This window comes from Marmota flaviventris, chromosome X, assembly GCF_047511675.1.
Source record: "Marmota flaviventris isolate mMarFla1 chromosome X, mMarFla1.hap1, whole genome shotgun sequence".
NCBI classification, from domain to species: domain Eukaryota; kingdom Metazoa; phylum Chordata; class Mammalia; order Rodentia; family Sciuridae; genus Marmota; species Marmota flaviventris.
The window spans coordinates 39,830,663-39,846,977 of NC_092518.1; the positions used below are offsets into that span (position 1 = coordinate 39,830,663).

Below are 16,315 nucleotides of genomic sequence, written 5' to 3' on the forward strand. Positions count from 1 at the left end.
GCACAACACACTATCACAACTTTCCACAGTTTCTCTCGCCACACCCAGTGACCAACTGGCAGTCTCTATTACTATTTCTCTCACCACTAACCTCTGCCTCAACCTCATCGCCCTTCACACAAAGTCGTGCTTGTCACACTCAGCTTGTCCCAAAGATAATCGGGGAAAAAAAAATACCAGCAGCCTCCAGCAACACCTTTAAAAATATATATTTACAGGAACAATTCCCCATTCTCTGGGACTCTTAGAAAAAAAGGTCCATTTTGGGGAAGTAAAACAAACAGAGGAGACGAGTGTAGCACCGTCCCCGAATCACCAACCCCCAGATCCCCAGGCCTGGGTTGGGCTGGTGCTGAGAGGAGATGAGCTCAGGTGTCTTTTGAACCCACCCTCTCCAGCCTGGAATCGAGACAAGACAGGCTTTATGTCCCCTGTTCCTCCCTCCCAACTCCAGGGACACTTAAAGGGTCCTTTGTACCCGCCCGCAGGAAATTGGGGGGCTGGGAGGGAGGGAGCTGAAAATACATTTGGTATCAAAAATAAACACTTGGGGGCAGCATGAAGATCACCCCCAAATCCCTTCCTTCCCACCCACCCACCCCATCAGATATAGGAAGAGATGCCTCCCTCTCCCCTATTGAAAAGCCCCATTTAAAAATAGATTATACTATCAAAATGGCAGGGGGTGAAAGACAGGGAGACTTGGAGTACTGGTTGGAGGGGCCCCCCAGACGGGGACCACCCCCGAAAAAAACCCTCCATTGGGAGGTAACAGGCAGGACCCCAGGGAGTTTGGCAGACAAAGGAATGGCTTCTCAGGGGAGAGAACAACAAAAGGGTGTTCCTCCCTGGCCACAATGTTGGTCGAATAAAGGACAAGCTGTCTGAGAGAAAGGTTGGGGAGGTGGAAATTCCTCTTTCCAGGGTGTGATCCTTTCTTGGTCAAGACTCCTAAACCATTAAAGCGGATAAATTCTTCCTGAACCCTTGGGATGGCCAGGAATAATAAAACAAAGCAAACTAGCTCTTCTACCCACACCCCAAAATGGAGACAGGGCTCCCTCATCTCCCCAAGGGCAGGCTGAGAAATAAATAAAGAAAGGTCCTTCTCAAGCCAGACCCCGATTGTCTTGTCTTAGGGAAAAAAGTAGGGAGATGGGGGAGATGTCTTAACCACCCGCCTAAAAGGGTTGGGCCAGGCTCCTCCCAGTGGCCTTCAAAAAATAAATAAATAAACCGCCCCTACCACTGAAGTAGGAGACGTGTAAGGGCGGCCACTGGGGGACTGACGAAGAAGAGAGAAGTTGTAGGTTTTCGGTGAAGGAGTTAGTGAGAGATCCTTCTTCCCAGGAATTCCCCACCCTACCACAACCAGAGCTTGAGTCTGTCAGTTGAACTATGTTTCTCCTTGAGATGGCTGGCTGGAGAGAAGTTCAGGGTCACAGATGGAGTGACCCCAGAAAGGGTTGGTGGTGGCGGTAGTCATGGCTTCTGGGGCCCTGGGGAGAGCACCACGGGGGTCGAGAGGCCATCCACGCTGATGGAAGGGATGTGCACCTGGGCGCTGCCGCTGGACGGAAACTGGGAGCAGAAATAGGGAGAGGTCATGAACAGGGGCCATTCTAGCATCTCTTACCCTCTCCAAGATGGGGGAGGGTGTTCTACCTGGAAGGAGAGCTTGGCTGGGCTTCGGGGTGCGATAGGACTCAGGGTGCTCCAGAAGTGAATGCTGGGGGGCAGCGAGCTGGGCGTCAGCAGCACCGGGGTCTGCAGGGAAAGGAATGGTCAGAGCTCAAGTGAGTAGAAGGTAGGTGAGGGAAAATGGAAGGAACCTGGTCTCAGCCCCACCATATATTTCCTACTCAGACTTTCATGGCCCCTCCTCAAAAGTTCAGACCCAGAATACAACTACTGAGGTCACACCCATGACATCTCTTCAACTCTCACACATTTACCCTCTCCCAACTCCTGAGAGCACACCTCCAATTGCTGAGAACTCACTAGGCAAGACCATCCACCAGACTTTACATGCTGCTGTCAAACCTCAGAGTCACCATCCCAACAGTCCACCTTCCCACTCTTACTTCCCATCATAGGAAACTCAATAAGCAAATTCAATAAGTAAACTCAATAAGCAAAAAGCCCCACTCTGAAATCCCACAGACTCTGGGCCCCTCAGTCCCACCCACAAAGTCCCCAGAACTGCCCTTCTTTGATCAAGCTCTATTCCTCCAGCCCTTGCCTCAGCACAGCCAATTACACAGGAAGGCCTGACCCTCTTCCAAGACATCCTTCCTTTACTTTCCTCTATTTCCTGTCAATCACCTGCCACAAGCCAATCCCATCCATCCTGGCTGCCATCCTTGCCCCTGCAGACACTCACCAACGTATGCGTAGGTAGCAGGGATGGCGTCAGTGCTGGCCCTGGTGCCTGCACACCAGAGCCAGTTCCTGATCCTGGAGTCCGTTCGGGTCCTGGTCCACCCAGCAGGCTTGGGCTGAGTGGAAGCTCCAGGTCCCGGGGCTTCCGGCCTTTTTGTGGCTGGGTGATTTCAGTGGTGGAGGCCGCAAGGCCACCCACCTGTGCTGTAGTTTCCATAACAACAGCGGGCATCCGGGCTGGCATGCCCTCTGCAGGAGGGACTTCGGGACCAGCCTTGGCAGCTTCTGGCACAAACCCCACCTCCCCTGCAGCTCCCAAGTCTTCCTTGGGCCCTTCCACTTTCACCTCTGGGGGCAGTGACCGGCCCAAACCTGGCTCCACATTCAGTTCTTCTGATTTCATGTTTGGGGCCTCAGGCGGAGTCAGGATGACCTGGGAGAGGAATGAGCATAAAGTGCATGCGGAAGGGTTGTTGGGGTAGATAACCCTTCTCCGGTGGACCACCCATTGAGTATCCTGGAAATCAAGATTTGGTAAAGGAGGCACATCATAGTAGGTTCTCTAACAGGTCATGGGACTTCTTTTTTTTTTTTTTTTTGGTACTGGGGATTGAATTTAGGAATGCTTGACCACTGAGTCACATCCCCAGCCCTATTTTGTATTTTATTTAGAGACAGGGTCTGAATTGCTTAGTGCCTCAGCAACAGCACTTTGAACTTGCGATTCAGCCTCCTGAGCCACTGGGATTACAGACATGCGCCACAGCGCCTGGCCATGGGATTTCTTCATGGAAGTGGGGCAGAGGACCCAAGGTGAGACAACCTGATGGGGGTAGGACTCAAGAGGATACCACCCTCATTTAGGAGAACAGTGGTTTGAAAAAATTATTTTACAGAGTAGCAGCATCTTCCTCATTTGGAAATTCATTAAAATGCAAATTTTAGATGAACACATGGCACATGCCAGTAATCCCAGCAACTCAGGAGGCTGAGGCACGAGGATGGCAAGTTAGCTGCTAGCCTCAGCTACTCAGTAAGACCCTCACCAACTTAGTGAGACTCCGTCTCAAAAAAAAAAAAAAAAAAACATAAAAAAAGGCACTGGGGATGTAGCTCAGTGGTAGAGCGTCCCTAGGGTCAATCCCTAGTACCAAAAAATAAAACAAATTAAAGAAAAAGAGAAAATTCCAGGACCTCTCCCCAGGCCCACATCAATCAGAAATTCTGGGTGTTGATCCATTGTGGATCTGTGGCTTAATAAGTCATCCAGTTGAGCATTGAAGGCTGGGAAGCGGTGCACTAAACCAATGATACAACTGAGCACCTACAACATGTTGGGTAACTAATTATTGCACATTTGTTCTCCCCTTCCCTTTTTAGGATCTGTACAGCTCTTCTCCCCATCTTTTTCACCAGAGCACTTCTGTGTCACTCCTTCCACCATTATGCCCTTTAACAGGACTTCTATGTCTCTTCCACTACCAGCCCTGCCTCTCATTTCAGACCTGTGCATCTGTCCTCTTTGTCTCCCTGGCCCTTACTTCATTTCCATATTCCAGTACTTACCTGCAGAGGCAGGCCAGCCTCTTCTGCATCCAGACAAGCCTCCAAGGGGTTTGGACTGGTGCTCCTGCTCCCTGAGGGAGGTGCTGCTGCTCTTGCAGGGGTGGTGTTGGGAAGCACCGAGGCTGGCCGAGGATGCGGGGGTGGCTGTGGCTGCAGGGACTGGATGGTGAAGGTGGAGTAGAGGCCGGAGCGCATGTACTCATTCCGGCTGCTGCGTGCCAGACCGCCTGGGCCTGCTATTCCTGCACCCTTGGGTGTGCCTGGCTTTCCAGAGGCAGTGTCCCCAGGGGCAGCATGTACAGCAGCAGGGGCCACATTTGCCATGGCAGAGGCTACAGATACCTCGGCTTGGGGCAGGCAGTCCTCTGTGGAGCACCTTGCAACCTCGGGGTAGGACACAAACTTGTAGACAAACTTCTGGCCACTCACTTTGCGGATGATATTCTGGGAAGGGAGGAGATAGAACCGAGGACTTTAGAAAAAAGGGTTAGGGTGCAGGGAAGGTGTGGGGGATGTTACTCTTCTCCTGGCATCCTCCTCCTCACTTGCTCCCATTTTTTTTTTTTTTTTGGTACTGGGTATTGAATCCAGGGGTGTTTGTCACTGGCTGGTCCTTTATTTATTTTTTTCTTTTGAGACAGGCTCTCAATAAGTTGCTAGGGGTCTTGATAAACTGCTGAGGCTGGCCTCAAACTTGTGATCCTCCTGCCTCAGCCTCCTGAATTGCTGGGATTACAGGCATGTGTGTACCACCACAGCTGGCTGTCATACTTGTTCCCAATTTGCTCATCCCTGCCTCAATATATGGGCTTCTTCCTTTGTTATCCTTTCCCAGATTTCCCTCTCTGGATCCTTCCCCAGATTCTCCTCCTTTTCAATTTCCCCTTCCACAATTCTTTCTTTATTCTCCTTCCATCCCTCTTCCTCCAAGTCTCCCTATCACTCTTCTTCTCTACCTGTCCAACTCCCCTACCCACACTGGCTCCATTTCACAGTGGGATTCACTAAGGGGGAAAAGATGAGAACCACGTGTTCCTCCTGGCTCCAAGAACCACTGGATAATAGGGTTGGGTATTGGGGCTATCTGCCAGGACGCAGTTTTTGAAACTTGCTTGTGCAATAAGACATGAAACTGACTACTGACATAAATGTTGGAAGAGACTAAATTAGTGTTGATGAATGTAGGTAATAAATTATTGATAGGATTATTTAAAGCTACAGACATAGGGCTGGGGTTGTGGCTCAGCGGTACAGCACTTGCCTAGCATGTGTGAGGCCCTGGGTTCGATCCTTAGCACCACATAAAAATAAATAAATAAAATAAAGGTATAAAAAAAGAGCTATAGACACAGATAAGGAACAGGGCAAGGTCACTACAGAGGATAGGGTGAAGACTCATTATGAATTCTGTGATGGAGATTTAAGCTAAAGAACAAGAAAATGAAGTAACAGATAAGCAATTAGATGAGAACATTGAGATATTGGTATAAATACTGGGAGGAAGTTCTCAAGGCTGACTGGGATAGGTCTCTAAGCATGTTTGGGGGTATTTCGGGACATATCTGGTCTGGAATGTCTCAGGATGTTCTGGTGGTCTCAGAACTGGAACAGAATGAGGTAGTCTCTTAATATTGTTTTGAAAGTTTGAGCAAGAGGAATAAGATATAAAATGGAAGAAATGCCAAAAATTATTAAGGGTGTGAAGCCAAGGTCTACAGCTGTTGTGGGGAGCACGAGGAATCTGGATGAACTAGTGCTTTCTAGGGAGGTCTTAATGTTACTCAGGTATTTAACAGGGTGGGGCTGTATTTCTCAGGAGAGAAAGGAAAAGGGATTTTATTAATGTTCTTTTGAAAGTTTCACTTACATATGGAAATAAGATGAAATAACTAGTACAAATATTGTGGGGAGGGGCAATCCAGCACTGGTCTTGGCGCCTGAGAACACCAGACAAGGAAAACTTAAAAATGTAGCTATAGGAATAGGATGATAGAATGTAAAAACGGATACAAATTTTGGGGTGGATCAATGCTGCTCTGGGAATCTAAGAGTACGGAGTGTGGAGCTGACATTATACCTGTTGTTCTGGAGGTTTTAGATAAAGGAATAGAGAAGAAAGAAAAATAACTGACAAAATTAAAATATATTGGGAGTTCCACAGAATGAAGAAAGGTTAGTGTAATACTTTCAGTGTTTTTTTTCCCCCAGTATTGGGGATTGAACCCAGGGGCACTCTACCTCCAAACCACATACCCAGCCCATCTTCCCCCTTTATTTTTAAAATTTCGAGAGAGGGGCTGGGGTTGTGGCTCAGTGGTAGAGCACTCGCCTAGCATGTGCAAGGTGCTGGGCTTGATCCTCAGCACCACATAAAAATAAATAAATAAAAATAAAGGTACTGTGTCCAATTACAACTAAAAAAGAAATTGAGAGAGGGTACCACTCATTCTCCCAGGCTGGCCTTGAACTTCTGATCCTCTTGCCTTATCCTCCCATGTAGCTAGGATTACAGGCATATGCCACTATGCCCAGCCTGTCAGGATAGTTTTGATTCTAGGAATAAGATTATGATATATTCGGGAGTAAGAGAAGATTATGAAATAACTAAGGAAGCCCAGCACTGGTCCAGGAGTTTCAATGACACAATAAGGACTGGTCATAATTGTGTTTTCCCAGTTTGGGCAATAAGAGCAAGGCACAAAAACAAAGTGTCAGGCAGGGCATGGTGGTACAGTTTTGCGTTGGGGATCCCAAGAGAGTGGGGCGAGGAGGAGTCAGTACTGATATTGCTATAAAAGTTTTAGGCAGGGGCTGGGGATGTGGCTCAAGCGGTAGTGCGCTCGCCTGGCGTGCGTGTGGCCCGGGTTCGATCCTCAGCACCACATACAAACAAAGATGTTGTGTCCGCCGAAAACTAAAACAAATAAATATTAAAAATTCTCTCTCTCTCTCTTAAAAAAAAAAAAAAGTTTTAGGCAAAGTAGTAAGATACGAAAAAAAAAAAAAAACTGAGATAAATGTTCAGGGGCCTAGCCTTAGTCTGAGGATACAAGAGGAGGGGATGAGAAATGATATTTTAATATTGTTTTCAAAGTTATTGCTATAGCAACTGATACAAGAAAATTAAATTTGTTATAAATTTTAGTGGGTCCCTGCCCTAGTCTCATAGTCCATACCTTGTCATAGTAGTACCGCAAGGCCCGGCTGAGCTTGTCATAATTCATGTTGGTCTTGTTCTTGCGCAGCCCCCACAGCCGGGCCACCTCCTCTGCATCCACCAGCTTGAATTCACCACCATCCCGTGAAGTCCAGGAGATGATATGGCCATTGCCTTGCTCTCTCAAAAGCTGCAGCAGAAACTGCCACAGCGTCACAGATGGGTCCATCGCTGGGGAAGCGCTCACGCCATCCCAGAGGTACCTGGAGGACAAATAGCTCAGAGCTGAGAGGCTGTAGACAGAGGAGGGGGTACAGGACAGGAAGAGAATTCCTTCCTTATTGTCTTGTCTCTACCTGTCCCCAAACCCCACCACCCTTCCCTAAATATCCTCAAATGTCTAGCTTTGGATGCCTCCTGTAACAGGATAAGAATTTTGGAGGATGGTGTAAATGTATTTTTGTACATGGGATAAATGCAAATCTTTGGGGGTCAGAAGGAAGACCATGTTTGGCAGAAAAATGCCACTTGGGCCCCAAAGATGTCCATATCTGAATCCCTGGAAGCTGTATGTTATGCTACATAGCAAAAAGGAACTCTGATATGAAATTAAAGTTAGAGATCTTAAGATAGGGAGATTATTATGGTTTATTTGAGTGAGCTCAATTTAATTATATGAGTAAAAGGAAGCAGAAAGAGAACTCAGAAATGGGATGCCATCTCTTGGGATGGAGAGATCCCAAGTGTGAGTGGGATTCAACCTGCCATTTTGACTCTGAAAATGGAGGAAGGGGGCTCCCAGCCAAGGAATGTGGGCAGCCAGCCTCTTAAAGCTGAAACTGCCCTTAGCTGACAGCCAGTAAGGAAACAGGGACTTCCATTTCTACAACCTGAGGAATAGAATTCTGCAAACAACCTGAATGAATAGGAAATAATTCTCTCTCCTATTGCCTCCAGAACGGACCACAGTCCTACTCACACCTTGATTTTAGCCTGGTGAAACCAGTGTTAAATTTCTGACCTACAGAACTTGAGATAATAAATACATTGTTTTAAGTAGCTAAGTTTACAGTAGGACTAGAAAACCAGTACAATCCCCCTCATTTGACCCCCAACATCTGTACTTTCTACCACATAGATGTCAAGCTTCAGGAGGTACCTTTTACCAGTCCCTGCAAATACTGTTCATGCATGTAGGGATCCCTTCCTCTGCTTAGCAGTCTTCCTCATTTTTAAAGTCTTAGCCTAAAGGTATTTTAGTTTTATTCAGTTTCAGTTTTATCCTGAAACTGAATGCCCACTCTCCTCTGTTGTTTTATCCCCTAGTCTTCTGACCTGTGACTATTCTTGTATATTTTCTGTTTTTGTTGGTGCTGGGGAATGATTCCAGGGTCCTGTGCATGATAAACACACAATCTACCCCCAGCAGTTCTCCTTCTTGATTATAGCAGTAACTAACATTGACTGACTGCTTAGTACATGCCAGGCACTGCTCTAACAGACAGGCAATGTGGCCTACTGGACAATCACCCAGGCTCCAGCCAGACTAGTCAGGGTCCAGATGCTGGGTCTGCAACTTATTAGCTGTGTGACCCTTGGCCTATTCTGTAACTTTTTTGTACTTCAAATTTTCTCACTGATCAAATAGGGATAATGACATGCCAACCCCTAAAATAGGAGTAATTATTAACTATTGTGTGGATTAAATATAATATGCTTGGGGTATGTCAAATGCTAAATAAATATTTGTTTCTTATTTATTCATAATTCCTTATCCACTATCTTCAATTCAAAAAGCTCTAAAAACAGAAAGCTTCTTCGTAAGTCTTTTGACAGCAAAATCTGATTTAAAACAAAACAAGGCCCTTTCTGGTCTTTATCAATCCTTACTCCGTGTGAATGTTCATACATTCTGCTGCAGAAATATGAACGCAGCTGATGACAGAGCTTGCTGAGGGTGTTATGTAACATATCATATGTGCACCATGTTACCTTTCTCAAATCTGAAAAATTTGCAGTTCTGAAATACACCTGGCCCCAGGGGTTTTGCATAAGGGAATGTAGACCTATATTGTTATTTTTATACGCATTGACTCATTTATCCCTCATCACAACACTGGAAAGTAGGTATCCTGATTAATGCTAATTTATAGATGAGGCAGCTGAGGCATAAGATGTCTACGTGACAGGCCACCCAGCTGTAAGTGGCAGAGTCAGCCATTTGGACCCAGGCAGTTGGGTTCCAGTGATCTAAGCTTTTAACCATCAGGCTAAACTTCCCCTTACACTGACTACTATCTCTCAGTATGTCCCTCAGACAACAGGCTCCTCCCTGTCACTCCATCACTGCTCTTTCCTGACAAAAAATTGAAAATAAACACGAGCCTCCTGTTTTCCAAGGGAATGAACTTTAATCAATCAACGGTCCAACTGCCTGGGATGGTTGGATTAAGAATAAACCTAAATCGGAAGGTTTCAAAGAGCCTCCATCTATTATTTACAGCTTCATTCTTTAATCTGCAACAAAATATACAATGTGATCCTCTTACGCCTGAGCTAGTTCAAAGTTCATTCAGTTCACAAAGTCTTAGGCAAGTGTCACAAAGGCCTGAGTGCCAGATTAGAGACCACTGAGTTATCTCGAAGGCTGCTTGTTTCAGAAGCCCAGAAAGTTCAGGGTTCCCCCTGGTGGTGAAGAGAGGCAATTGTGCCAGTTCCTCTATGCTGCGGCAGAACCTATAGCAGCTAAGTGAAATCTGACAGTCTTAACAGCATGCAGGACTCTTGAGTTTTGCTTATTATCACTTCTCCCACCCAACCCCTAATAAGATTTCTAGTAGGGCTGGGGTTGCAGTTCAGTGATGGAGCACTTACCTCGTATGTGTGAGGCCCTAGGTTCCCTCTCCAGCACTGCAAAACAACCAGGAGTTCTAGTAATCTGCCTTACCCAGATGGGTTTACTTTTCTTCATCTCATTCATTTAGAAAGCATATACTGAGTGCCTACTTTGGGCCATGGATGTCAGCTCCAGTGGGATTCACATTTTAGTGGGGCAGACAAAAGAAGAAATAAGGCAAATAAGTATAGAATGGTATATGGTGATAAGGGCTATGGTGGAAAACATCAGGCAGGAAAGGAGCTGTTATTTTTTCCAAGGACAGTCAGAGAGGACAGGGCACTGAGGAGGTGGCCGGCACCTGAGCAAAGACACAAAGGAGGTAAAAGAGTGAGGCTTGTATATAAATGGGAGCAGCCAGGGTGGAAGACTCTGAAACTGGAGTGCAGGACAGGCTAGAGAGAAATGAAGCCAGTTCAGTGGAAGGGCATGAGGTCAAGGGAGGCAGTATGAAATGAGAACAGAAGGGTGCTGGGGGCCAGACTGAGTGAGGCTTTTTTGGGCACTGTCAGGACTTGGATTCTGGGTGAGACAGGAGCCAGGAGAGGGTTGAATAGAAGTGTTGACAGGCTGTGACTTGGATTTTAACAGGATCTCTCTTGCTGTTTTGAAGACAATAGACCATATGAGTAAAGGGGCTACTGCAATAGTCCAAGCAGAGACAATGGTGGTGGCAGTCGAAGTGCTGAGAAGTGGCAGGGTTCTGGCTAAAATCTGAAGACAGCAAACAGATGTGCTGACAAGTAGCATGGGATGGGGGTGGGGGTGAGAGAGAGAGAGGAGTGAAGGGTGACTCTTGGTTTGTGACCTGATCACCAGGGAGGATAGCATCATAATCAACTAAGATGGGAGCACTGTGTGTGTGTGGGGGGGGTATTTTTCTTTTTTTGGTACTGTGGTGCCTAATCATTGAGTCACATCCCCAGCCCTTTTAAAATAGTTTATTTAGAGACAGGGTCTCGCTAAGCTGCTCAGGACCTCACCATTGCTGAGGCTGGCTTTGAACTTGAGATCCTCCTGCCTCAGCCTCCAAAGCCACTGGGATTACAGGAGTGTACCACCACACCCAGTGAGATAAGTTTTGAGGGAAGAGCAGAAGTCTCGTTTTGGAGTTTCAGAAGCCCATTAGACACCTATGTGTGTGCTATAAATACTAATTTAAAAATACAAACCAGTCATACTGCCCTTACTGTGCAATGCACTGTTTTAATCATTTGACTTATTTAGTCTTCAAAACACTAAAGGGTAGATATTATTATTTCCTCCATTTTCCAGATGAGGCAATGGAGGTACAGAGAAGATAAGTAAATTGCCCCAAGTGGCACAGCTGGAATGTGGCAGAGCCTGGATTCAAACCCAGGTGGACTGGCTCCAGCAAGCAACTCTAGCCACCCTTCACCCTCACTTCCCCTGAAGAGAAACACAGAAGGGTAGGATCCTAGAGGGTAATAAGGATGCTGTTTTACACAGAGTGAGCAGGGAGGGCTTCCTTGAGGAAGGGAGGTAGCAAGACATGCTGACATCTGTAGGAAAGGTACTTGCAACAGAGGGACAGTGTGTACAAAGGCTCCAAGGTGGCCACAGTTCTCAGGAGCGTTCTCACCTCTGAAAATACATTCATGCTGTTCTCCCTGCCAGGGGAGCCATTCCTTCCACTGATGAACTCTTCATGACACAATCATCATGTTCCAGGACCTACCAGGCAGAATTCATTCTTCTTCTAAATGAACCAATACATCAAATAACCTGGCTACTCTTGCAAATCTCCTCTTTGGAGAACAGTCTCATGTTCCTCTGCCCTGTTCTGTCTGTGTGGCTTTGAGCAAGCACTCAGCCTCTCTGTACCTGGTTGCTCATCTGTAAAATGGGGATATTTTACTCACAGAGTTAAATATTCTCAAAAAAATCATCTACCTCAAGGGCTTTTATGAGGGTTAAATGTTAATATACATGAAGGGCTTAAAAACATGTCTCTGGTACATGGCAGACACTCAAAAATGTAAATCATTAGTGTGTCAGCATCTCCCCCTCCCAATCCTACATATCAACGTGGCCTATACCACTACAGACCATCTGGCTGCCCTCACCTCTGTGACTTCAGCTTCTATTCCTCCCCCCACTCTTCTACAGCCATAATGGCTTCCTTGATGTTCTTTCTATATGGCAGGCAAAATTCCACCTCAGAGCTTTTGCAATGGCTCTTCCCTAATTTCCCTGATATGGTTCCCTCCCTAATTTCTTTCAGGCCTCAATTCAACATTTATCTTTCCAAGTGTGGCCTTGCCCTGTACCAAAGATTTCAACCATTTCAATACTCTATTCCTATCTGCCATAATTTTTCTACTTAGCACCTGTTTAACATACTATCTCATTTTTACTTATTTTGTTTACATAATCTGGCTCCCTCTCTTTTAATAATAAATGTTCAAAAAGGACAGGAATTTCTGCCTATTTTGTTCCCCCCACATCTCAAGCACTTGGAAGAATGCCTGGTATTCAGTACCAGGTGCTCAGTAAATATTTGAACAGTCCCCAACTTTAGTGTGTGTGTGTGTGTGTTTGTGTATGTGTGGATTGGAGATTGAACCCAGGGCCTTGCACATGTTAGGCAAACACACTATCACTGAGCTATATCCTCAGTCTCCCAATGAGCTATATTCCCAGCCCTTTTTAAGAATTTTGTTTTGAGACATGGTCTCACTAAGTCGTCCAGGCTGACCTTGACTTTGTGATCCTCTTGCCTCGACCTCCCAAATTACTGAGATTACAGGCATGTAGCTGGGATTATAGGCGTGCACCACCATGCCTGGTTCCCTGGCTTTAACTAACATTTTAATTAGCTACATATCCTTTCTTCTCCATCTGCTCCACATGCTGATGTCCGAATGAAAATATTTCCCTATTTATTCACGTAACAAATCTATCTTGAGTACCTACTGTATACCAGGTACATTTTTTAAGTGTGGAAGACAGAGTAGTGAATAAGCAAATAAAACCTCTAAGTCCTCACGGGACTCCCATTCTAACGAGGATAGACAATATACAAACTGCAGTATGTCAGACAGTGATAGAGGGCAAAGGGACAAACAAAGCAGGGCAGGGGCCACAGTCCTGCTGGGTGTGAAGGATCAGATGGTCAGGGAGATGTTCACTTTATTTTTACATAAACAGCATGCTTAGAAACATTTTTTATATGTGTGCCTTTATATAGTGTATTTCAAGCACCACAGTGTGACAAACACATGCTTTACTGAAATAACACTACCCAGATGCAATGAAATGAAATCTCTTAGAAACATCTTTTCTATCTGTGCCTTTATAAAGGATATTACATACACTTCTGTGAACACATGCTTTTGATAAAATAACATTTGCCTTATTCACAAATCAACTGATATTCGTGGAAATATCATACGTGTGTCTTTACATAGTATGTTCCCTGCACCACAGTGTGGTGAACACATTCTTTCGGGGTTGGCAACAGAACATCACCCTGGATGCAAATGTGTTGGGGCAGAAAGAACAGCCAATGCAAAGGTCCTGAGGCTAATTGTTCCTGCTGGTTTAAGGAACAGTGACGGGGAAGCATACATGGCTGGTGCAGTTACAGGACAGGGAGGTGATGGGGGCAAAGCTGAAGAGGTGACTTGTTTTAGTAACTCACAGGTATTCTTTTTTTTTTTGGGGGGGGTGGTGCCAGGGATGGAACCCAGAGGCATTCAACAACCGAGCCACACCCCCAGCCCTATTTTTATTTTATTTAGAGACAGATTTCACTGAATTGCTTAGCACCTTACTGTTGATGAGGCTGGCTTTGAACTTGAAATCCTCCTGCCTCAGTCTCCGGAGCCAGTGGGATTACAGGTGTGTGCACCGGGCTTCTTTGTTTTTTTTTTTTTTTGTACTAGGGATTCAACCCAGGTCACTTAATCACTAAGCCACATCCCCAGTCCTTTATTTTATTTTTTATTTTGAGACAGGATCTTACTAAGTGGCTGAGGGCCTTCCTAAATTGCTGAGGCTGGCTTTTTGAACTGGCAATCTTCCTGCCTCAGCCTCCTGGGCCACTGGGATTACAGGCATGTGCCACCATGCCCAGAACAGGTATTCTTTCTTTACATGACTCTCCTATTTTAGAAATAAGGAAACAGGTGCAAGGAGAAAGTGGTTAAGTCATTTATCTAAGGTCACACTGTTGCTGGTATTGGGGGTGGGTGGGTGCTGAGACCAGGTGTGAAACAGAAACAGCTCTGAGGGCACAGGGAACAGTGAAAACAAAAACATGGAGATGGAAACTAATGTGGGGCTTCTTGTGGGATGGGATTAGATGAGAGGGGAACCTCAAACTACATCCTGTACCCTGAGTACTTACTGGAACACCTTTAAAAAATATTTTAATTGTAGATGGACGTACTTTATTTTATTTATTTTTATGTGGTTCTGAGGATCAAACCCAGTGCTAGGCAAGCACTCTACCACTGATCCACAACCACAGCCCCTGAAATACTTTTGAGTAAGGTACTTAACCTCTCTGTGTTCCAGTTTTCTCAGTACCTATCTCACAGGGCAGTGATGAGGATTGAATGAGTTTGTGAATATAAAGCACTTTGCCTGGTACATACCAGGTACTCAATGAACATTAAGCTCCTATTGGCATTATCATCAGTATCACTAATGTATCCACAGTGAGGAAGGATGTCTTGGTGGTTAACAGTGTCTATGAGGGAGTGCAATGTACACTAAAAAGCTCTGGGTTCAACAAGTACTCAGGCTTATCTACTAAGAGGTAAAGGACAGGGAGGATCACAGACTGATCCAGCACAAGGAATGAGAAGAGAAATAAAAATCTACAGGCTGACCCTCTTGAAGGAGAAATTAAAAGAACTGGGAAGATATGGAGAGTTTGTGTGAATGAAAACACAGGGTTTACAGGAAACCCAATGAACAGATTCACTACAAAGGGAGGGGGACGTGGTTAATCTTTTGGGAAGGAAGGAAACAGAAAAGTTCACTGACTCCTATACAACAGTGGAGGAAAGGAAAAGACATCACACAGTGGTTAAAAGGAGAAACGGACAGGGCATAGACTGGGCTACTGATCCACTATTAAAAAGAAGAGAGAAGCCCAATAACTAGAGTCTACAAATAAAGGAGGAGCAATAGACTGATAGTTAGGGCAATGGTCTGATAACTAGGGAGATGTGAATATAAGCATACAGACTGATCCACTATAAAATTAGGGATTTGGATAAAGCCATGGACTGATGCACTGGGGGTTGGAGGAAGCAGGAATATAAGGTCAGATGGAAAGAGGGGTGTGTGTGCAAGGGGTATGGCACCAGGGACTGATTTGCTTCAAGGACAGGAGAGATGGAATAAACAGGGCCACAGACAGGACCCCTGAAAAGTTAAGGCTAAGAGAAATACACTTAGACGCCATCTACTATTAAGGGGGTTCAACAAGCCACAGACTGGTTCCCAGTAAGTGGGGGGTGGTGGGGAGGTAAGACCATGGACGAGTCCACTGTAAGTTGGGATGGGGAGAAACATAAGCACGCAGACTGAGCCATTATACTAGCAGGAGAGGGCGTCTAGGCCACAGTCAGATCCACTATAAGGGGGCAATGCCACACATAGGTCCACCAGCCTTGGTGGTAGGGAGTCGAACACCAGCAGGCCACCGGCCAAGCCACATCCTCCGCGCGGGGGCGGGAAGGATACGTGGGGTCACGGACTGGGCCCTCCACCCTCCAGGCCCAGGGCTCACCTGTGCGTGGTGCGGCGGCGTTGTTAGCAGCTCCGGGGGGCGGGGGCTCCATACGCGGCCCCACCGCCCCCCAGGCCCGGGATCTGAGGCGGCGGCGGCGGCGGCGGCGGCAGCGGCGGCGGCGGCAGCACCCAGAAGCCGCCCCTGCCTTTCCCCACGGCTCACGTGGGCCCATGGGGGAGGAGACAAGCGTCCCGCCGCTCGCTGATTGGCCAAAGAGCCACAGCTTTACTGCACAGCTTCTTTGCTTGGAGAGGCGGGCTCTGCCTCAGAAGTCTATGCTGTGATTGGCTGAAAAGCCAATGATTGACAGCAGACTGCCGTTTGAGTTCGGAGAAGACGCGTTTGGCCTCGCTGGTACTTCGTGCTGATTGGCTCAAGACTGATAGATCATGGGCAATTGACAAGACTCATGGGAGCCAGCCTCACGTTGATTGGCCTAAAGGGGATAGATGGCAGACAGCCTAAAGTGGGTGGGTCTGATATTCAGCTGATTGGCGGATGAGACTCCTAGACAGCTGCCAAAACACCGAACAGGCGGCGCTGC

General features: G+C 46.4%; 1 protein-coding gene across 1 annotated transcript; it reads right to left on the reverse strand.

Moving 5' to 3' along the window:
* Positions 1-193: 193 nt before the first annotated feature.
* Positions 194-15,939, reverse strand: Elk1 (ETS transcription factor ELK1). Its single transcript, XM_027927404.2, has 6 exons — positions 15,769-15,939; positions 7,125-7,368; positions 3,949-4,392; positions 2,384-2,815; positions 1,666-1,767; positions 194-1,581 (listed from the first exon to the last, which is right to left on the reverse strand). The coding sequence occupies exons 2-6, from the start codon at positions 7,332-7,334 to the stop codon at positions 1,483-1,485; spliced, it is 1,287 nt and encodes a 428-aa protein (XP_027783205.2). The 5' UTR covers positions 7,335-7,368; positions 15,769-15,939; the 3' UTR covers positions 194-1,482.
* Between the last annotated feature and the right edge of the window lie 376 nt (positions 15,940-16,315).